Source organism: Mandrillus leucophaeus, unplaced genomic scaffold (genome assembly GCF_000951045.1).
Source record: "Mandrillus leucophaeus isolate KB7577 unplaced genomic scaffold, Mleu.le_1.0 Scaffold892, whole genome shotgun sequence".
NCBI lineage: Eukaryota > Metazoa > Chordata > Mammalia > Primates > Cercopithecidae > Mandrillus > Mandrillus leucophaeus.
The window spans coordinates 802,231-824,904 of NW_012109719.1; the positions used below are offsets into that span (position 1 = coordinate 802,231).

Consider the following 22,674-nt stretch of genomic DNA (forward strand, 5'->3'; position numbering starts at 1 on the left):
TCTGTTAACCATCTTATTTGCTTCTCACCAGCTTTTGTCGGTCTTGGGGAAAAGGATGAAGAAATGACTAGAGTGGAGGGATGGAGTCACCTGGCAGCAGCTGTCTGAATAGGGAACCAAGTACAGGATAGAAGGTGATTCCTACACATGCTGTCAAAGCCAGGTGTTTGCAAGTCAGCTAAATTCCATGTGCCCTATCATTTGTACACACTTATTATCATCAAATTATTATTTCATTGAACAAAAAGCACTTACAACTTCAGGTATTTTACTGTGTAGGCATGTTTTCAATAACAGTTGAACAACCAGTTACCAATCTAGAATATCATTTGAATAGACACTGTATGCTACTTTACTAGGGATACATTTTCATGGTTATTGTAACAGTGAACCCTCATTTATCACAAGATCTTTCTGGTACTTCAGCAAATGAGCCTATAATATAAGTCCATCTCATATTTTTTCAACTCTCCAGTAAAGAGCATTTCAAACTTCTCTGCAGATGCTGGGTTAATTGGCATCCACAGGGCATGTGTCAAAGGTTAGATTTTAGGTCAATTATTTCTCTTCTTTCTGGACATCTAAGTAAAGTAAATTTCCAGCCATCTTCCATTTTGGTCTGATTTGCTGCATGTATCCAACAGTCTTCTACTTTTTTCTAGCTAATGGAGCAATAGGAGGGCTGAATTACAGTTTTCCAATGATCTTGAACCATCTGACACCTTGCCATTGCTGCTCTTCCATTTTTGTCATCAATAATCCATCTCTGAGAAGACCAAAACGTTTTTAGAGCCTCTTCAGAAGGCCAATTGATATGTCAATAAAGGAAGTCACTATGAGTTAAATGGAACTCACAGTGAATAACTACTTAGTTATGAAAAAAAGCAATCCAAGAGTGTGATTTTTGTTTTTGTTTTGTTGCCAGTTTAGACTTAATTACACTTAAAACATAAATCAACTAAATTAATAATCATTCAACTATGACTCGACGCACATCACAGAATATGTTGAGACGTTGTTATTACAACTGAATAGATGTTCTATTCTAACTACTTTTAGAAAGATAGCTTCTGTAGGAATTATTCATAACAGCTGCTTCCCACATGTTATTGGAATGTCTAAATAATTTTGAAACAAGGCATTATCAGTGAAAGTTAAGTTATTAAATATTAATGCATTTATTTACTGGGATTTAACAACTTATCATCTATGAAGATTGACCAAATTTTAAAAAAGTCTTTCTATTTAAACAATAGAAAAGTGTTACAGTAAGATGTTGGTACCATGCACATGGTAATATCTTCCATTCACATGATAATATCTTCCATTAATTACAACATAAATTCTAGAGTTCAAAAGGGACATAAATGTGCATTAGTATGCATCAAAATATGAACTTAGGATAGCTGTTCACACATGGATTTTTGTCTCTGCAAAACTACATATAAATCATGGTTCTGATGCATGTGAAAAATGAAAATAATCAGTAAAAATCTAGCTATTTAAAATATGTAGGTAGTGCACATTCATGGGTAAGATCAAGGTTTTCAGAGGGAAATGAGAAATTTGTGTGGTGGGGTAGAGAAGCTGCATAAATAGTAAGCAAAGGATTATGGTGATACTTTAAAAATAAACAGAGTAAGAGAAAATCCTTACCACTTAAATTCACCATTTTAAAAACACTTTTCCATCTTCTGCCTTTAATGAGTGCTCCTCCTCATGCCTAACTTTTATGGGGGAAACAAAAGTTGAGGAAAATAACTTGGATCTTATTCTAAATTATGAAATTGTCATTCACTCAATGTCTTCCACTTTTTAGGCAGATAATAAATTCCATTGTAATACTTAGAAGGAGAAAATGAAATGTGTGGCATTTTTATTTTAAATAATTAGTCTTACTTTGCTTTTTAAAATTAGCTCTTCTCAGCACATGTAGAATTCAGTTCTTATATTCACCATGCAGCTTTTTCTTCCCACGAGGAATGTGGCTCAGTGCAAATGGTGACTTGATATTTAACCGATCCCTTTCAGCCTCCTTTTCCTCATCGTATCTCTCATCCTCCACTTCGTCTTCCACATCACTGCTCTGAGGACTGGAGGCCTGAGACCCTGAAGGAGAAGGTGGTACTGAGGAAGGCCTGGGATATTTAAATCCTTCTGTCTGCCAAAGACAAAAATAAGACATAAACATCATAACAATGTACTGGTTTTCAATGATGTAAATACTATGCATCAACTATCAATTTTGTAAGTAGTTATCTATCTATTGTAGTCTGGGTGCTGTTAAACTTTGATTCATTTTGATTTTGATACCACCAACCCCAAGAGGGAGTCATTAAATATATAGCTATTCTTTATTAAGTACTGAAATGTGCCAGGTGTTATATACATATTGTTATCATCTCATCTTTTAACAGCACTCTGATACATATGTTTTTTTCAGTACAGAAGAAAATGGAGGGTTAGAGGGGTCAACTAACTTGCCCAACATCACACAGCACATCAATGGTAGAGCAAAGATTTGTACCAGGTCTGTGATGACTCCAGAAACTTTAATGTCAACTGCCATCTTACACTGCTGATACTGTTAGTCTCTAAGTCTCAACTTTGCTCAACAGAGCTTTGGAATGTGGGTAGCCTGGAAATGCCACGGACAGCCACCACTTGAAGGCATCCTGGAAGTCAGGCCACTTCACTGACCCTACAATTCCACCAGTTGCTGTTACTTCAGTTAATGAGAAAATACCACTAGGCTTTCATTAATTTGCCCTTCTCCTTGAGATACTGAGATAACTTATTTGACAAACACATACTGAGCACCAATTATGTATCTGGCACAATGCCACTAAAGAAACCAGATGAAAAAACATGATTGGAGTGCATATGATTGAATGGGGAGACAGATGTATAAAAGTGTTACAGCGCTCGTCACTCTGTATTTCAATTATTTTATACATTATTATCATGTCATACATGTACAGTCATTTTAAGGTTCAGATACTTTACCTGTTAGCAATACAACAAAAGAACTGAGCTCTGCACTTGAGACCTAGCTTGAAGTAGGTGCTCAATGCTTATTAGATATAATAACGGAATAAATAAGTAGATAAACAGAAAAATGGATGAATATTGCTGAATTATCATTAAGTAGAATGACCACCTCTGAATAAGGTAAGCAATCAACTCTGAATGCTAGAATCATAAACATGAAAATCAGAATTTGTAACCTGAGCGTTTAAGAAAACCCTGTCACCTTTTTCATGGGCAACTTTTACTTCAGGTTAACTTTCTAGATCTGTTCCACTGGAGACCTGATATAGGTGGAATATAAGTCATGTTATTAGGGATAGTTGTTTATAGTAACAGTGACCCCTGATTGAGAAACTATATCTGAACTGAAAAAATCTATAAATACCTGATGAGGAGCCAGAGTTTTTGGGACTCTCTGAATGATGACTTGTAATTGGGCATATTCCTTGCAGGGAGCATGAAAGCTGGTTTGCAGGGATTTACATGAGATAGAGGCTCCTGTGGGACATGGAGCTACTAGCTAAGGTGATCTCATTTGCAATGGTATGGGTCTTATCTTCCTACACCTAAGCCGTCACCTAGTGTGTAGTGGGCCAAAGATGTTTAGCTCTTGAATCACTGTGTAGACTACTGTAAGGACTAATCCCACTAAAGAGAAATGCCTGATGCTACCCTGCTTCAAGCGGCACTTCCTGTCTTCTACCCTGCTAAGTGAATCTGATGACAAATGTGGCCTATAGCAGTCTTATGAACATAAATGTCTAGTTGGATTTTAGAAGACACCCTGGTGGGCATTGCTGAATGGAACATAAATGCTTATCTAGTTCAATTCCTGCTGGGGTGCTGAACTTACTCTATTTCACTCTTGCCAAGTGGTCACCCATATAAACACTTTCTTGGGAAGCAAATTCACTTTTGATTAAGGCAGTCCAGTTTGTTTGTGAACAACTCCCCAAAGAATGAATGTCCATCAGAACCATTTCAAGCACTAAGGCAGAGAAAGTTTTAACTCAGAGATGCTTCTCCAATGACATGAATCAACTGTCTTGAGAGCTTTAAGACAGTCTGATTTGTGAGTTCTCCCCCCTCTTTGGTTTGATTCAACATTATGAAAAAGTATCATAGCTTGTGTGCGTAGCTACTTCCAAATTTAAATGTATTATTTAAACTTATAAAAAGAAATATAGCTTTCAAAACAAACAATACATTGACTATTTACCGTTGGTGGTGATGTTAGTTCCACATGGAATTTATCTGGAAAAGCTCTGCTTAATGTCAGGTGTCTGGCATGCTGGTAATACTATTGACAGAAAGCCAAATCACAGGTTAATAAAAACCCTTAGTATCTCAATAACCAAGTTATTAAATAAGGCCTTATTCTCCACTTCTGAAACATATGTACTTTTTAAAGTGACAGAATCTATGCACTCTAAGTTTGAGACTCAGGAAAGAAATTACAGTTTATAGTTTTACTATTTTTCAACCCATAGGCACAGAAATACTATAAAATGCCGGGGAAGAATGCCCATACTGGTCATACTGAACTCTGAATTGAGCATTAAGGTGACTGAAAACACTGGTTTCATTCCACAGAGAAGCAGTGTGGCATGGAAAAAAGATAGGGCCTGAATATTCAGAGAAATTGGGTGTAAATCCGGCTTCAGACCTCAGGCAAGAAACATCACTTCTAAAAGTCTCGTGTATCTATTTTCATTGCAAGATGGAGATAGTAAAATTAATCATCCAGGTTGTAATGAGCACTGGCATTTGTGTGTGCAGATACTCAGCAAATGGCAGCATCTATCATTCAGCCAACAGTGTTCAGCACTGTGCAAACAGACACATTATGTGAAGGCAAAGTCAATTTATTTATTATTAAATCACCACTGCTAAGCTATGTGAGCATCCAGGTGTTTATAAACCTATTGCATGATTGAGAGGAGGTATTTCCTGTACTCATCATTTTGAAAAACTGTATTATTCCCATTACTCACTACAGTTGAGAAATATGACCACAATACTTCTCTAGAGAAAAACAAAGTAGGGACTTTTCTCTTGATGTTTTCTTCAACTTCATAAAATGTTTCCTCATACCAGTAACATATCAAGTGAGGCACTGACAATGGAATAGCTAGTAAGATTAGTGCTAGATCCTGATGGACTTGCTATTATGGATAGATTCAAACTAAACATGAAGAAATAGATTTAGGACTTTGTAAACTCATTAAATTTTAAAAAGTACATGGAGACACGGAGGTTTTAACAGTTATAATATTGGATTAACTTTAGAGATTATGACTAGAATCAACATGTTTATAGTCCAGTGGAATTTTTTAAGTGGTCTGCTGTGTTTATCAAAACTTGCTTACTCTGCCTAAGTATCTCCAATCCAGAAGATCTGAGAGCCTCTCAGTTCTGTTCCTCTGGATAATCCTTTGGCGGCGTGACTGTTTGCAAAATCCATAAAGAAACTGAGTCAGCTGATTGCAAGAATCATCTGGAGAACGGAACCGCCTGTCAACGATGTAAATACCTGAAGAACACAAAAGCCAAAGCACAAGTAAAAGTAGGACTCACCTTAAACATTTCTCCTATGATTTACTAACTCTTTTGTTCCATCAAAAACCTATGCATTATCTACCCCCTGACTCAGGAATTACCCCCACTTTATTCTTTTCTAAGGCCCTTCTAACCATCACTGACATACAACCAACAAAGTGGATCTTGCTGAAAAAAACTCTGGCGGTCTAGGGATACGCTGGATCAGTGATCATCCATGTGGTTGCTCACTAACCAGAATTTCCAGGGCAGGGCCTGGATATCTGTGCCTTTTAGGTTCCCCAGTGTTCCCACTGTGCAGCCGTGCCTGAAAACTCCAGCTCTAGCCTGAGGAAAGAGCAACAGTACACCTAAAAAAAGACTGAGGGAAGGCTGAGGCTTGGTAGCTCACACCTGTAATCCCAGCACTTTGGAAGGTGGAGGTAGGTGAATTCCTTGAGCCCAGGAGTTCGAGACCAACCTGGGCAACCTGGGGGAATCCCATCTCTACATACAAAATTTAGCCAGGTGTGGTGGTGTGCACCTGTAGCCCCAGCTACTCGGGAGGCTAAGGCAGGAGGATTACGTGAGCCAGAAATGTGGATGCTGCAGTGAGCCAGGATCAGGCCACTGCTCTCCAGCCTGGGCAACAGAGTGAGACCATGTTTTAAAAAAAAAAAGATCCAGGGAATTGGCAATGTATAGGCAGAGAATGTATCCCATTCTAATTTTTCTTGCTTCTAATCAATATGAACAGACAGATAATGGTATGCAAATTATTGTACCATCTTAACAAAAAATTTAGGTGAATTTTGCTAACTTGGCATGGGCCTTTAAAATAATAACAATAACAATAATAATACTAATATATGTACTCTCTATCTAATGACCAATATATGTACTCTAAGACCATAGTTATTGTAATACCACTTCTAGGCAGTAGAAGGGATCAAAATTCAGCGGGGGGAAAGGTAAAGAACAAAGTTTGTCCAAGGTTTGTATTCTTTTTGCAGTTTGTCTTAGGGCAATATATTAATATTAATAGCATTCTTATGTAATTTGTGGACCACAATATTTAAAGCTACTTTTTTTTTCTCCACTTTTAGTTTAGGTTCAGGGGAAACACATGCATATCTGTTAGATGGGTACATTTCATATTGCTGAGACTTGGTGTACAAACGATCCCATCGCCCAGGTGATTAACATAGTGCCTGGTAGGTAGTCTTTCAACCCATGCCCCCTTCCCCCACTCCCCACTCAAGCAGTCCCCAGGTGTCTATTGTTTCCATCTTTGTGTCTATGTGTATTCAATGTTTAGCTCCCACTTATAAGTGGGAACATGCAGCATTTGGTTATCTGTTCCCGCATTAATTCACTTAAGATAATGACCTCCAGCTGCATCCATGTTGCTGCAAAGGACATAAATCTATTTATAAATCTACTTTTGGTTTTTTTTTTTTTTTTTTTTTTTGAGACAGCCTGAGGCTCTGTCACCAAGGCAGGAGTGTAGTGGCACAATCTCAGCTCACTGCCTCCTCCACCTCCCAGGTTCAAGTGACTCTCATGCCTCAGCCTCTGGAGTAGCTGGAATTACAAGCGTGAGCCACCATATTTGGCTAATTTTTTGTGTGTTTTTAGTAGAGATGGAGTTTTGCAATGTTGGCCATGCTGGTCTCAAACCCCTGACCTCAAGTGATCCACCCACCTTGGTCTCCCAAAGTGCTGGGATTATAGACATGAACCACCGTGCCCAGCCTAAATTGACTTTTAATTAAACAAGAAATATAAAAACATTAGTTTAATTATCAGGATAACTTTAGCGTTAGGCTCTGTAAAGACCCTGTGCTTTGTTTGGTTAGAGGTCACGAATCCCCAGGATGGGTTAATGATGAAAAAGCTCACCGTAAGCAGTAGGATCAGCCACATGCTCCTGCATGAAACAGCCAAACCCGGAGAGATTCGTGGTCACACTGGGGATACCCATCACTGTGCATTCAGCTGCCAGGGGAAATAGACCAAAGCTCGGCTTCAGACCAGCGCCTAAATCCTTGTATGCACTCAGAGGAGGAAAAGGCCCTCCTCCTAGTAATAGCAATGTTCACTTTGTGTCAGGCACAAGACTAAACTCTTTACATGTCTCATTAACTTATTTAATCTCTCAGCAACCCTGTGAAGTGGGGCCATCATTATCCCCATCTTACAGCTGAAGAAATTGAGGCACAGAGAAATGACTTGCCCACCTTCACAAGGCCAGGGTTCGTGGTATAGCTGGGATTTGAAGTCAGGCATCTGGCTGCAGAACCCTTGAGCGGAACTGCCAGGCTCCACTGCACCTTCAATCCCAGCTGGTTTTGTTTTTTGCTTCTTTCTAGCCTGTGTTTCTAAGAACTTGGCAAGTTTATAGGGTAGGTTAAATATGTTTTGGATGTGACCAGCTTCTTCTCCCATTTAAATCTCCCTTGGCACATATTCCTTCCACTGTCTCAGGAGCTTAATAAATGGATGATCTCTTTCACTGCTCCCTCACCTTTTAATCAAAATCTGTTTTCCAGGAAATAACTGATATGTCTTAAAAATTTTACTAGTCTCAAGGATATCTGCATTTTTAGGAATTTATATTTGATAATGGAATTACCCTTGGTTGGTAAGTGGTGATGGAGGAAAAAAGATCTTCCCATTACCCATGAAGTAATACAATTTAGACAGCAACCTTATCTCTTGCTCTGCAAATGTTTCCTCTTGGTTTAGCTATATAGCTATGGAGTTGTGGTTCTCTAATTTTAGTGGCGGGTGGTGCAGAGGAGGAAAGTGGGATGGGGACTATCAGCCCTTTTGAGAGTCTGATGAACATTTTGGAACTCCTTTCCAGAAATATTCTTTTTTTTTTTCTTTTTACATAATTTTATTTCCTCAGACTTCCTCCTGGATTCAGCTCCCCCTTCTTTGGGAGTTGGGAGTTGGAGATTATCTCTTACTTTCTTTTAAAAAAAATTTTACTTTAAGTTCTGGGATACATGTGCTGAACGTGCAGGTTTGTTACATAGGTATACATGTGCCATGGTGGTTTGCTGCACCTATCAACCCATCGTCTAGGTTTTAAGCCCTGCACGCATTAGGTATTTGTCCTGTCTCTTATACACATCTAGATGTGTATAAGAGACAGGGTTATTATTGTATTCTTTGCATTGGCATGTATTTAAAGTATTTGTTTCCCTTTTAATTAGACATTTCAGTACAAATACAAATTGATCACTTTTGATGCTAATGGCAACCATGCCAGTTGGGTCCAGAAAAGAAAAATACATAGTAAATCTGATAATCTACCATCTGTTAAAAAATAAAATAAAATAATGAAGGAGGGTGAAGAAGGAGGAGTTTCTGAATGGAATGATGTCATTGTTGACAATACTTACTGAATTGCTAGCCTCTCTTAGTACCTTTTATTTTGAGGCACACGAATGTGAAGAAGACTTTTCACTGTACACCTTTTTATATTTGTTTCCCTAACCATGTGACTGTGTTACCTATTATATATTAAATACATTCATTAAATTTTAAAAAGAATTATTCTAAAATAATTTTTAAAGGACAACATTGCCAGACTATTATTTATTATATTAATCCTACTTACAGTCAATTTCTCCTTCACACTAATAAAAGGCGGCAGATAGAGATGGCTAAATAACATACCACCTTTATAACACATTCCTTTTTCTTTGGAATTCAATGAGGCAATATCTCACATACCTTCTAAAATACGCCCAAACCGTGGTATACTTACATAATCTTCATCCTTATTCTTAAGTAATCATCTACAAACCATAATTTGATACCTGAGATGAATCCAATCAAAATTTTTTTAAAACTGAAGAATTGAAATCTCATTAGAAATTTAATGTCAACTTTGAATATTATATATATGCACATAAAATAATATACTAACAAAATCCAAAACATTCCACATTCTATGTATGACACATACCTGGAGTATAACCCCAGGGTTCATAATATGATGGAAATACTCCAAGGTGACAGCCTCTGACAAACTCTTCATAGTCCATGGGTAGTAGGGGACTGGTGGAGGATAGAAACTCTGGGTGCAAAATCACCTAAAAAAGGAAAATTCTAATGAAAAAAAAGAAAAAGAAGCAAGAAAAGTGAAAAATCTCCTACAATTTAGTTATTTCAGTACTGTACTATAGAATCCTTATGTTCTAGATTCAGAAAGAAAAAAGAGATAAGACAAAAGAAAAAGAAAAAAGTCTTGGTGGTTTGTTCTCCTCTCTCCATTTTTAAAAAGTGTCTATGCTGCATATTTAACTTTCCCTCAGGTTCCAAGGCTTAGATTGAAGGATAAGGAGTTAGAGTGCTCATTTTTGTTCACACACTAAGCTACATTCTCCAGTCCAGCTTTGACATGCAATAAACATTATATTTGGTTTTCTAATTGCTCTTGTCTTTTTACCAATTTGTTCCCAACTCAAGCAGGGAAGAGGGAGCTACATAACAGACCATTCTTACATGCCTTAAGCATGAGTTGTTCAAGCGAAATGGAATTAAGGGACAGGGAAGATGTTCTAGGAATGCCATCTAGATTAAATCATGCTGCAGGACTTCATGCAAACCACCATCCTCTCTCACCTAGAGGCCATCACCTCCTAACATACTTGCCTGCCTCTTTCTGTTCCACTGGGGTCTCTATTCAACACAACTAGATTGATCCTTTAAAAATGTCAGTCATTCCCTTGTTCAAAGTTTTTCAGTGGCTTCCCATTTCACTCAGAGTAAAAGCCAAAGTGTTTACCATGGCTTCTAAGCAGTAGTGTGCTGGTAAATATTTAAGAACTGAGACAGTGAAGTATAAATATATATTAGTACATAAATTTGTTGTAATTTTTATCGAGATAAATAATGTATATACAGTTACCAAACAATGAAAGATGTTATAACATGTAGATGTTTATAACAACTTTATTCATAATTGCCAAAACTTGGAAGCAACACAAATGTCCTTCAGTAGGTGAATGAATAAATAAATTGCAGTACATCCAGACAACGGAATATTATTTAGTGCTAAAAAGAAATGAGCTATCAAGCCATGAAAACAAATAGAGGAAACGTAAATGCATACTACTAAGTGAAAGAAGTTCATCTGAAAAGGCTACCTGATATATGATTTCAACTGTGTGACAATCTGGAAAAAGTAAAACTATGGAACCAGTAAAAAGATTAGTGGTTTCCAGGGGTCAGGGGTGAGGGAGGGATGAATAGGTAGAGTATAGACAACTTTTAGGGCAGCGAAACTATTCTGTATTCTGTATCATACTATGATGATGAATACATTTGTCAAAACCCATAGAATGTATAACACCAAGAGTGAACCCTAATGTAATCTATGGAACTTGGGTGGTAATTATGTGTCAATGTAGGTTCATCTGTTGGAACAGATATACCACTTTGGGGGATGCTGATAAGGGGGGAGTCTGTGCATGTGAAGGGGCAGAGAGCAAATGGACACTGTACTTTCTGTTCAATTTTGCTCTGAACCTAAAACTGTTCTAAAAAGCAAACTCTATCAAAAGTGGATATATACAAAACTCCTTATTGTGAATTCTATGTAGTCAATTAATTCTCACAATTTACTATTTTTGTTTTTCCAAAATTTTGTATTCATAACCAATTTATGGTTTCAATTGATGGCTGATTGTAGCTCTGACATAAATGTTGATTGATTTCGTTTGTTAATGAGTAGAAGGAGCCGAAATAACAGAGACATTTGTTGGAACTTCACGAGTTCGTCAATAATGCAAGTGACTTCTTTGCTGGGTCAGATAGTAGTTTTTGAACACGGACAAAATTTTTTTTTTTGCCACTCACAATATACAGGCTACAGATCCAGAAATCAATACGCAGTAAATGAAGCCATGATTTGTAGTGTTTGCCTATTTTCATTCTAAAAATATTCCCACTGCCACCAAGGCCATTTTTAAGCTACCAATATGATGTTGCTGAATTCAGAGACAGGGAAAGCAGTAGCACATCATTATAAAGCATTTGCACCACAAAGATCTGACAGACATAAAGAGTCTCAAGTGCATAGGTCACAGTAACATGCAGTAAATAATTAAGATATGAGGAATTTTGAGCATTACCTTTCATTTAATATAGTTGACTTATTTTCAAATTCATATAATTTAATTTTAGCAATAGCTGTATTTAAAACTGGCTCACAAAGTTTCTGAACATTTAACTATTGGCTCTTGTGCACTTGTATGAGCCAGTTCTGGGCCCACACTGGAAAGGCAGAAACAAGAGCATGGACATTCGGTACTTTCTGTTCAATTTTGTTGTGAACTTAAAACTGCTCTAAAAATAAAGTCTATTAAAAATGTACACATTTTTAATAGATTCACATTCCTTTTTGTGAATTCTATATAGTCAATTAATTTGCACAATGTGCTATTTTGCCTAGCAAGTTTTTGTGTGTGTGTGTTTTTTTTTTGGCACATCTTTTGCCCAACATGCTATTTTATCCTTCTGGTTCCTACTATTCTCTCCATCTCTCAATTCAGTGACATCACATTGGTAGCTTGACAATGGCCTTGGTGGCAGGGAGAGTTTTCATAGAATGAAAATAGGCAAATACTACAAATCATGGCTTGATTTTCTGTGTATTGATCTCTGGACTCAAGAAAATAATGGAAAATTATTAATAGTTCAGGTTTAGCCTTAAAATGTGTTGTATCTGTAAGCATTACATTGTGAGTGACACAAAATATTACTAATGATGACAGCATGGCTATAATTGGAAAGTTGTGACTAGAATAGCTATTTAACTTGCTAACCGTGTGAATGAATTGTCCTATTTCTCCCACTTACTACAGTTATCACTGAGCTATTATTAGATTATCTCTCAGCCTCACCCATACCTAAGGGGTTATTGAAAATAAATGATATCTGATATAAAAGTATTGAGAATCCCACGTTTACAGAAAGTTCCAAGTACAATATGAAGAGAATTCACGTATTTTCAGAGCCATTCATAAACTGCTGACTTGATGCCCAGCATTCCCACGTACTTAATGTGTATTTCCCACAAACAAGAGCATTCTTACATAATCTTACAAAAACATAAAAGTCAGGAAATTAACGTTGATACATCACTACCGTGTAATCCTTAAACCCCATTTAAGTTTTCTGATGATTAAAATAGTGATTTTTAAACCAAAGCATCCAGTTCAGAATTACATATTGCATTTAGTTATCACATCCCTCTAGAGTCCTTTAATCTGGAAGAGTTCATGGGCTTTTTTGGCTTTCCTGACTTTGATATTTTTGAAGACTATAATCTATTTATTTTGATGTATGTCCCTCAATGTGGGTTTGTCTTATGCTTCTTCATAATTAGATTTAGTTTACACATCTTTGGCAGATATATCACAGAAGTGGTGCTGTGTTCTTTTCATTGCATTTTAATCAGGTGGTAAAGGTTTTCTATTTTTTTCATTAATGATGATGTTTATTTTGATCTCTTGACTAAGGCCAAGCCTTTTTGGCTTCTCTGCTGTACAGTTATTCTTTTTTCTCTTTGTTATTAACAAGTATTGGGGCAGTTATTTTGAGGTTGTGTAAATATCTCGTTCCCAATTAAACTTTTAATTAATATTTTTATTGGACTGCTGGTTCCTTATGTCATTCAATGCATCCTAATTCCTTACTATCTTTATTTATTTTGACACTCAAATTGTCCGTGATTTGGCCAGTGGGATCTCCTTCAAGTTTGTTTCTGTATATATTTAACAAGTCTTCATTGTTCCTTGAGCATTTCTTTGATTTTTGACACAAGAAGTTTCAGGCTCATCTTGTACTTTATCTGTCACAGTTCTAGAATCAGCCAATTCTAAAGGCAACCCTGGTTCCCTTTAGTAGCAAATGGTATTTAGCAATCAAGACCTGGCTACCAGGTGTGCTCACTGTCATTGGCCTATTACTTCCCCCAAGTGCTCTGAGTAGACAGAGATAAATCTCTCTCTCTCACACACACACACACACACACACACACGGTTTTTGCTACCTTTAATTTGCTATATATTGGGTCAATCTTCTTCTGTGTAACTAATCTTTCTCCACACACTCCCTCACATGCACGGATGCCCTCTTCTCTCCACTCTGGCTCTGATATTGCTTTAGGCTGCTCCTCTTTGTGTAGACATTTCTCAAACTGCTTGGACTCTGATGCCTTTCTCTGGACTTCCACAGCACTCTCCCTGTTCTAGTGTAGATACCTACCTTGTGTTGCCCACCAAATGGCTCCAGAACTGAATTGTTCTGGAAGGAAAAGGAAAGATAAAGAAAAAGAAGACAGGCCAGGTGCCGTGGCTCACTCCTGTAAGTAATCCCAGCACTTTGGGAGGCTGAGGCAGGTAGATCACCTGAGGTCAGGAGTTCGAGACCAGCCTGGCCAACATGATGAAACCCCACCTCTACTAAAAGTACAAAAATCAGCCGGGCATGGTGACGGGCACCTGTAGTCCCAACTACTCGGGAGGCTGGGGCAGGAGAATCACCTAGAACCTGGGAGGCGGAGGTTGCAGTGAGCAGAGATCTCTCCACTGTACTCCAGCCTGGGTGACAGAGCAAGACTCCATTTCCAAAAAAAAAAAAAAAAAGAGAGAGAGAGAAAGAAGACAAACTAGTTTTACACAAGCACACTACACTTCTCGTGTTTATTCGTGAAATAATAAGTACACATTCTTCAGAAGACATTACTTTGAAGAAAAACCCTAACTTGGATATGTAACAATTATCATTACATTTGTAGAACATTTTATATATTATAAATATACATATTACCTCATTTAATCTTAGTGACATTGTACAATTGGTAAAGAAGACATAAGAGGGCCATTGCATTATCAATTTTAAATTGATTTTTGTCACTTTATAATCTTATATACCAAGGATTAAAGTGGAGAGTTTTACCCCTTGGATCCTCAAGGACATTACAAACATTAATTATATCTCAGCAGATCCATAAGTAGGAGAGAAGTTAAACTTAAGAAGAAATAAAATAAGATATGCAAACCGCAGTACTTAAGAATTCAATCACAGAAATTACAAAATGGCAAAGTAAAAGTGAACACAGTATTTTCATTCACAGAACATGATTTGAGTTCCTATTATGTGCAAAGTACCTTACTACAAAAAAAGACAAAAGACACAGATACTGTATCTGGGCAATCGTCAAATTGGCAACTTATTGTACTCTCTTGGCAAAGAACGAGAAAGGGGGATTTGAAAAGCATTGTGTCTACTTTAGCATTTCCAGCTTAGGAAAAGTTGCACTCTCCAAAGTCCATTTTGGAACATGAAAACACCACGGTTCATTTGTCTTGCTCCCAGCCAAACAGAATGACAGCACAACTAAAATAAGAAAACAGCTGCTCTGGCCCTAAACCAGCCAATTGCAGAAGCCCAGGGATGAGGAAGGTATATTAGAGGTCAGCTGAAGGTTATAAAGAGGATTAAATGAGATCCTGTATACAAAAGCCCCTAGGAAAACTCCTGGCTCACAAAAGGCCCTACTTAGATCAGTAGGAAAAACAAAACAGAAACAGAGACAAAGACTTGTCTGACTCTTTATTTATTCCAGGACAGAAGTAAGGTCTCCGGAAGTTAGTTTATTTTTACACCATGGCAGCCCACAGTCGAGACATGAAATCTTCAGCCTGGGCTTTCCTCACCATACCACGTAGCTAAGGCAAAATGATAAATAAATTCGAATTCAAAATCATCTGCAATGTTTGCTGAATCAAATATGACATTCATATCAAAAACTTATCAATGTACTCAGAGAGTTTAGAGCCACTCTATAGAGTTCTTTAAGTAAGCAAGTGATTAAACAGTTACTTAAATCAGCTCAGGCCTAAGTTATTGCCAAAGTTTTAAAGGATTGTTAATAAAATATAATACCTAATTCTGAATTGATGGGAATTTTTCTCAGTGCTTTGAGTATATAGTAAATGTCAGGAAGGAGCTGTACATTTATTTTGTGTGTATCTGTGGCTGCCTTATGATAATAATAAATGACTATCTCAAAATATTCATGAGTTTAACTGTATAGACATAAATTACAAGCCAAACTTTCATCTCCACTCACCCTATGAAAGTCACGTGCTTTGATATCTCTGTGCCTTCTCCTCTACTTTTTTTTCTCTGCCTGGTGAGTCCTCTTTCCTGTTATTTACATGATGAATTCCTGATCATTAATCAAGATCTAGTTAACCTGTCATCTCTTTTATAAAACGTCTTACCAAATCCTGCAGGAGAAGATAAATCCACTTTTTTCAACTCTCACCAAACTCTATTCACATCTCTCTTCTAAAAATAATGAGTTCCCATCATGTGTCAGATACTGGGCTAAGAACTAAAAGAAGTGAATACTTATTATGTATTGACTATGTGTCAAGCTGTTAAATGAAGTACCTATTTATGAATTATTTTTGAGATGGGGTCCCACTCTGTCGCTCAGGCTAGAGTGCAGTGGCACATTCATAGTTCATTGCACCCTCGAACTCCTGGCCTCAAGTGATCCCCCCCCCACCTCAGCCTTCTGAGTAACTGGGATCATAGACAGGAGCCACTGCACTTGGCCTATGTCTAATTTAATCCTTACAGTTCTATGAGTGTGGGGTTATTTTATCACCATTCACAGATGAGAAGACTGAGGTACAGACAGATTCGTGAATTTACAAAATTGGTAAGTGTCAGGGATTTAAATATTGTCTTCATGGACTTAGTCTGCTGCATTCTTTATAGATCTGCCAGCCCTGGAAATACAGCTCAGCTTTCTTTCTGGAGATCTTAGCCCCAGGAATCTTGACTGACAGCACCAATTGCAACAGCTGCTCCTAACTTACAGGACTGGCAGAAAGAGTACCAGTGTAAAGTCATTTCTGTCCAACAGGTGCCTTTAATGGGCAATTTTTGTTTGGGGAATCCCTATCCCTATTAATAGGAATCTGTATTCAGTTGCTCATAGAATCAGACACCTATCTGTCTGCCAATCTGAAACTATTTTGGTAAGTGAGAGGTACATATAAAGGTAAAACAGAATGGAAAGGTTGCTGAATACAGGAAAAAGTTGTATGTAGTAACATTAACACTAATATATTTAAAATAAGTTAACAGTAAACCAATTTATGCACACACAAAACACACACACATAAAACAGGCTTCTTTTGTATCAAGAAATGAAACACTGTAAAATAGTTCTGAATTTGTGTTAGCTGTAGACTGCACTATTGAAAACTATTTTTCCTATATTTCTGTGTACATGTGTATGTATGTATTCCTTTCTTTCTTCCATTAACTGACAAGCCATGTTGAGTGGTTTTGGACCACCACATTTCCCCTGTGTGAGGCACAAGCGCTGCTGTGTGTGTATATTTTTTGTATATTAGCCAATTTTTATCAATTCTTGTTTTTTATTAAATACATTGACTGTCCTTTCTAGGAAGGAAAGAAGGAAGGAAGGAAGGAAGGAAGGAAGGAAGGAAGGAAGGAAGGAAGGAAGGAAGGAAGGGAGGGAGGGAGGGAGGAAGGACAGACTGAGGCATTTTTAAATCTGGGCTGCAGTCTGTGGCTCTTCCTACATCATCCTTCCTTCCTGCTCTCTCTTCATGGGTATATTGACCTGCAAGCCCTGCATCTCCCTGCCTGCACTTGCTTTCGACCCCTTGGTCCTTCACAGGGCTTTCCTCTAATTAGTCCTTTGCATATCTAACCTCACCTTGGCGACTGCTTCTCAGAGAACCTAAACAGAGACAATACATATGAGACATGATTGCTGCCTCAAATAACTGAGTTCTTCTAGAGAAATGAACACATAACATTTTTAAAAATACAATTTGTTGTAATAACTCATATAACTATAGTAGATAAAAGCTTCTCGAGAATGCAGATAAAGAAACAACTATTCCCGTCTGGAGTAGAGGAATGTGTGTTAGGGAAAGGGGCAAAGAAATAATGACTTTTAGGTTGGAGCCCAGAAGAATTGTTAGAATGACAGATAAGAGTATTTCAGAAAGAGATGATAACATCAGAAAGGACACAGAGGTATGAAAGTGTTATGTATGCTTAGGAAATAAGGTATTTTTCCATTCCTGGAAAATTGTTTCACTGAGGCAAAACACTTTTAAAACACAGATCAGCAAGGCATTCTTCATTTAGAGCTTCCAATTTCAAGGAACTTTCCAGTCTCAGTCTTCCCAAGAGCAAGGGAAGCATAAACTATTGCCAGCTGCATGACCCATCCCTCCTTTTCCCACTTTCCTTCATCCTTCCCTTCTATCTGCATGTATTGTATGTAACATGTGCCAGGCAGCACACAGATCCTCAGAAAAAGATATATAGATTTAGAAAAAAGTGTGACACAAAAGGTTCTGAGAAAAATAGAAATCTACAGGGAAATAAAAGGCTTTCCGTGCCCCTATTATTTCCTTTCCAGGAGACAGAGAGAGAGAGAGAGAGAGAGAGAGAGACAGAGAGAGACAGAGAGAGACCAGCCTAGGTTAAACTATATGAGAATGAGGCCTAGTCAGTACTGACATCCTCTGCAATGAAGTATAAGTCTCTGTGGATATAATACTAAAAAGTCTAAGGGATAGATTTTTCTATCTCTTAGAAATCATTTCTATCCCTTAGTATTATTTTTACCTTGATGGATACATTCCTGCATTCCCAGGGATGTAGCTCACTGATTGTAGGAGGTGTGCTAGGTGCAGATATTTCAGAAATACAGAAATGCAAATAAGAAAATAAAAACAACTTACAATGAAAGTGGCCCCATTGTCCTATAGAAATAATACTTACGGGTTTTTAAATAAACATAGAAATCGCCACTTCTGATCTTAAAACTTGAAATTTACATTTGTCTCATCTGAGTTCCTCCCTCAGGAAACTGATCCTCAGGTAAGGCACAGAAGCTCACCAGATCACCACATCCAGACAATGAGACGCCAGACCCGTCTTCCTCCTGATTGCTTCTTTATCCTTTCCTAATTCCTCTTTTACGTTCCTTCCCCGCTTATGTAAACTCCCCAATTTTAGTCAGATGGGGAGATGAGTATGAGGCTGATCTCTCATTCTCCTAGGCTGCAGCACCCGTACAGGGCTTCTTCCCTGGCAGTACTCATTTTCTCAGTAACTGGCTTTCTGCCTCACAAGCAAGGGGACCCAGATCAAAAACCTGGCATCTCAGTAACAATGCTATGGCCTAGGGCCATCTATGTGCATATGGATATGTTTGATATAAATGTTCCACAGGATGGAACTTTTTATAAACTGCTTGTGTTACTTAATGCTGTATCATGAAGTCTTCCTACAATTAAGAAAATTTCTCCTACTTCAATTTCTGAAATATTTTTCTTTTTATTCTCTGCTCTTTCTTTCCCTCACTTTTCTTCCTCTAATTTTCTCTTAAATCTTGAAGTTTCCTTGGACTGACATTTTTCTCTACTCATTCAACCTAGTCTTTTTTATTTTTATTTTGTGTTTTTTTGAGACAGAGTCTCACTCTGTCACCCATGCTGGAGGGGAGTGGCACAATTGCAGCCTCTACCTCCTGGGCTCAAGGAATCCTCCCACTTATGCCTCCCTAGTAGCTGGTACTACAGGCATGTATCACCACACCTGGCTAATTTCTTTGCATTTTTTTGTAGAGACAGGGTTTCACCATGTTGCCCAGGCTAGTCTTGAATTCCTGGGCTCAAGCGATCTACCTACCTCAACCTCCCAAAGTGCTGGAATTATATGTGTGAACCACTGTCCTGGCCCTCAACCTGGTTTTCAGTGTGTCAGGGTCATCATTCCATGATGTCCACTGCTGCCCACGCACCAATATCTCTCCTTCAAGGTTGCCCTCATCAGCTCCAGGCCTATGTTTTCTCAGTGCCCATTAAACATCTCAAGTTGTATATCTGACATGTAACTCAAACTCAATTCATCAGAAACCAAACTCAGTTCATGACATGACCCTCAAACCAGTTTCTGCTAAAGACTTGTTTTGATTTTTAGGAAGCGTTGGTTAAATACTGAAGCCAAGAGACTATTATTCTTGAATTTTCCCTCTTTCTTACTCCCAGTATCCAACAGTCACTAAGGATGACATTTTCTACATGCAACCATTTCTCCCATGGTTTTGTAAAAACATCAAAGGGAAAGAGGGTGAAGGCCAAATTTATTTGTCTGACTTTTTTAACATGGAGAAATATAAGAAATATTTATAGATAGCAAGAGAAGAAGCTAGTGATAACAATGAAATGTACAATAGAACAGAAGGTAAAAAGATAAGGCAAGTTTCCTAAGAATGTGTGTATTGAAATCTTAGAATAGTTGTAAGAACCTGAAGGAAAAAATGTAAGGATGGTCAAAATCTATATTCGAGGCCAGCTTGGGAGGACACTGAAGGTGTTTATAATTCATTTAATTCTCAATTAGGTCACCTGCTAAAAACGAAAGAAAGAAAGGGGTGAAATTGGGGTCATTTGAAAATATTTGTTGTGGCCATTTGATCTTGAACATTAGTGGATGGAGCTTAGTAGAGGTAAGCAATTATCTGTTTGCATGTTCATATTTGTCTTCTATATCCAGAACCATGCCTGGAATACAGCAGGCCCTCAGTAAATATCATATAGTTTAAGCTCCACAGTGGCAGAAACCAGGTCTTATTCATATAAATGTCCTCAGCAAGTAAAATTGTGCCTAGTCATTGTAGAAACTCAAGCCAAAAGAATGAATTGCTCTATAGAAAATGATATAAAAACATTATCAGCCACATTCTCCGAAACTGGAAGCTTCTCATATTATCCCCTTAAGCTGAACTTTATTAGAAAGAAACAAACACAATTCATGTTAATATCAACAATTCCTTCATTCAAATAATTCTTAGAATAATTGGTATCATTAAAAAGTAATTTCCTTATGCTTATTGGCAGTATTGTACAGTGGAAATAAATGCTAGAATTATAGCTCAAAGCTATGAATATGCTTCAATTTTCAAGAATTATACGAAAATATTAATTATACTTTAGTTATCTGAGACAAGAAACGGAGCCACTTTTCCTTTAAAATACTTAAAATATTTCTTGTAGATGTAAAAACAACTAAGGAAAGCTCCTAATAAATTCTCAGAAAATATATTTTATGTAAGTTTAAAGTTCCCCACATAAACAATTAGTTCTACCTTGACTCTGTCTGTGCGGTTGTTGAAAAGTCCGATCCGTCTAATGGTGCTGAGGATGGGGTCGGTGGAGTCATCGATCATGTTGTGCGTGGTCACTGGGGGCAATGACTGTCGCTGAAGTATGAGAGGGAAGGAAATGTCAGTTGCAGAAAGAATTAATAAGGGTGACTAATTTCAACAATAAGTCATTGACATTTCATCCAACCTTCACACCTTCAGTCTTTTGAGACGGCACTAATGATGATGACTAAGTCTTGTGTGTCTTTCAAAGGAAGATATGGGTTGAAAAATCTCCTTTGCATACTATGAACACATGAAGCTTTTGTTTTCCCCCTGCAGCTACTATATGAGAGACCTGGACTTCCTGACTGCTTCCAGGACTCATTTGGAATATAAAGGTGTCCTGAAGTCTTGACTTAAGATGAACTTTACTGATTTCTTTCAGCAAGGCTGTCCTCCAGTACCTGATTCTTCCCTATTATAACAAGCATTTTGATGCAAGTCTAACACATTTGTTTTATCTCTTTTGTAATAATTCCACTCGACTAAGAAATACTCTTTTCTCTAATGTGACTCAAATTCTATGTTTTGGAAATATTTAGGACTTTTTTGTAATTACTAAACTATACATGATTTTTATAATGAATATATTGATTCAAAAATAATTTTCTAAGTGAGTGGAAAGACAAATTTCATGAGATTTTTTAAAGGAGTCCTTAAAACCACTAATGAAAAAATGTCCAAAGTAATCATTTAAGTGACTATGTAAGAATGTCTTTTTTAGCCTCAGTTCTAAAAATGTTCCAAATTAGCACATTCCAATAAATTAAAATACTGATTAGATAGAATTTTATGACTATGGGACACGGTAGGTGCTTTTTTCCTTATTACCTGAGTTGAAAAGATGGCTCTTTTCATAATTGTTAGATCATCTCGATCTAAAATATTGTTCATGTCAGGAATTTCTCCTCTGCAGGGAAAAAATGTTAATAACAAGAATAAAAACAGCTAGCACTAATTCAGTGATTCCAAAGCATCAGATTATATATTATACATTTCATGTATTTTAATAAATAATGTTGATTATTCTATTAAGTAAATGTGTTCATATAGACTTAATATTTAAGTACATATTTAATACACATTGTCAATATATATTTTGAATTAAAATCTCATGAAGTCTCCCTCAGCTTCAGACTGACATATCAACCCTTAATGAGTTCATCATTGAATTAGAACTTGCCTAAATATAACTGTGTTCCTATTTGTACAGCTGTTTACAAGTTTTGTCAAATGAAGGATAAAACACTGTTCACATGACATAACACACCTTCAAAGATTAATTCCTTTATATTTGGAACAAAATTGACAAGTTATGATATCTAAATTGTTAAGTTTGAATCGTGAAGTCTTGAGTGATTGAAGTACAAAGCATTTCAAGCACCTACCTTAATAATGCATCATAGAGTTTTTTTCCAAATTTTTCCTTCACAGAATGTGCAATGTCCCTGTTTGAAACAGAAAGATTTATCATTTAAACAGTATGACAATGTCTAATCTTTATTTGTTATGATAATACTATTGTTTTGTTGACATTCTTTGATATTACATTCTTTGAAATTACAGGTATCTTTTTTATAGTCTCTTCTGTTATTTTGCTACTTGCCAATTCAGCTTAACTTGACATCTCCGGAGCTGAGGCAACAGAACACCATGGCCAGCACAAAGTGCTTAAATTTTTTTTTGCTTCATGATGATCGGAACAGGGTAGAGAGCAGAGAGGGGGAGTAGATAGATGCATAGATGTAACAAGACGGGAATTCATTGATCATTGTTGAATCTGAACTATGAGTATAGAGGGG

At 37.1% G+C, this 22,674-nt stretch overlaps 1 protein-coding gene across 2 annotated transcripts in view; it reads right to left on the reverse strand.

The window, feature by feature from the left end:
• Positions 1-1,154: 1,154 nt before the first annotated feature.
• GYS2 (glycogen synthase 2 (liver)) overlaps positions 1,155-22,674 on the reverse strand; it is a 58,855-nt gene continuing 37,335 nt past the window's right edge. For both annotated transcript variants that reach the window (XM_011969474.1, XM_011969472.1), the window contains 8 exons: positions 22,261-22,320; positions 21,704-21,782; positions 20,813-20,926; positions 9,551-9,677; positions 7,471-7,566; positions 5,400-5,563; positions 4,250-4,330; positions 1,155-2,161 (listed from right to left, as the gene is read on the reverse strand). In XM_011969474.1, coding sequence (XP_011824864.1) covers positions 1,940-2,161; positions 4,250-4,330; positions 5,400-5,563; positions 7,471-7,566; positions 9,551-9,677; positions 20,813-20,926; positions 21,704-21,782; positions 22,261-22,320 — 943 coding nt within the window. In that variant the 3' untranslated portion in view covers positions 1,155-1,939. The remainder of the gene's footprint in view (positions 2,162-4,249; positions 4,331-5,399; positions 5,564-7,470; positions 7,567-9,550; positions 9,678-20,812; positions 20,927-21,703; positions 21,783-22,260; positions 22,321-22,674) is intronic.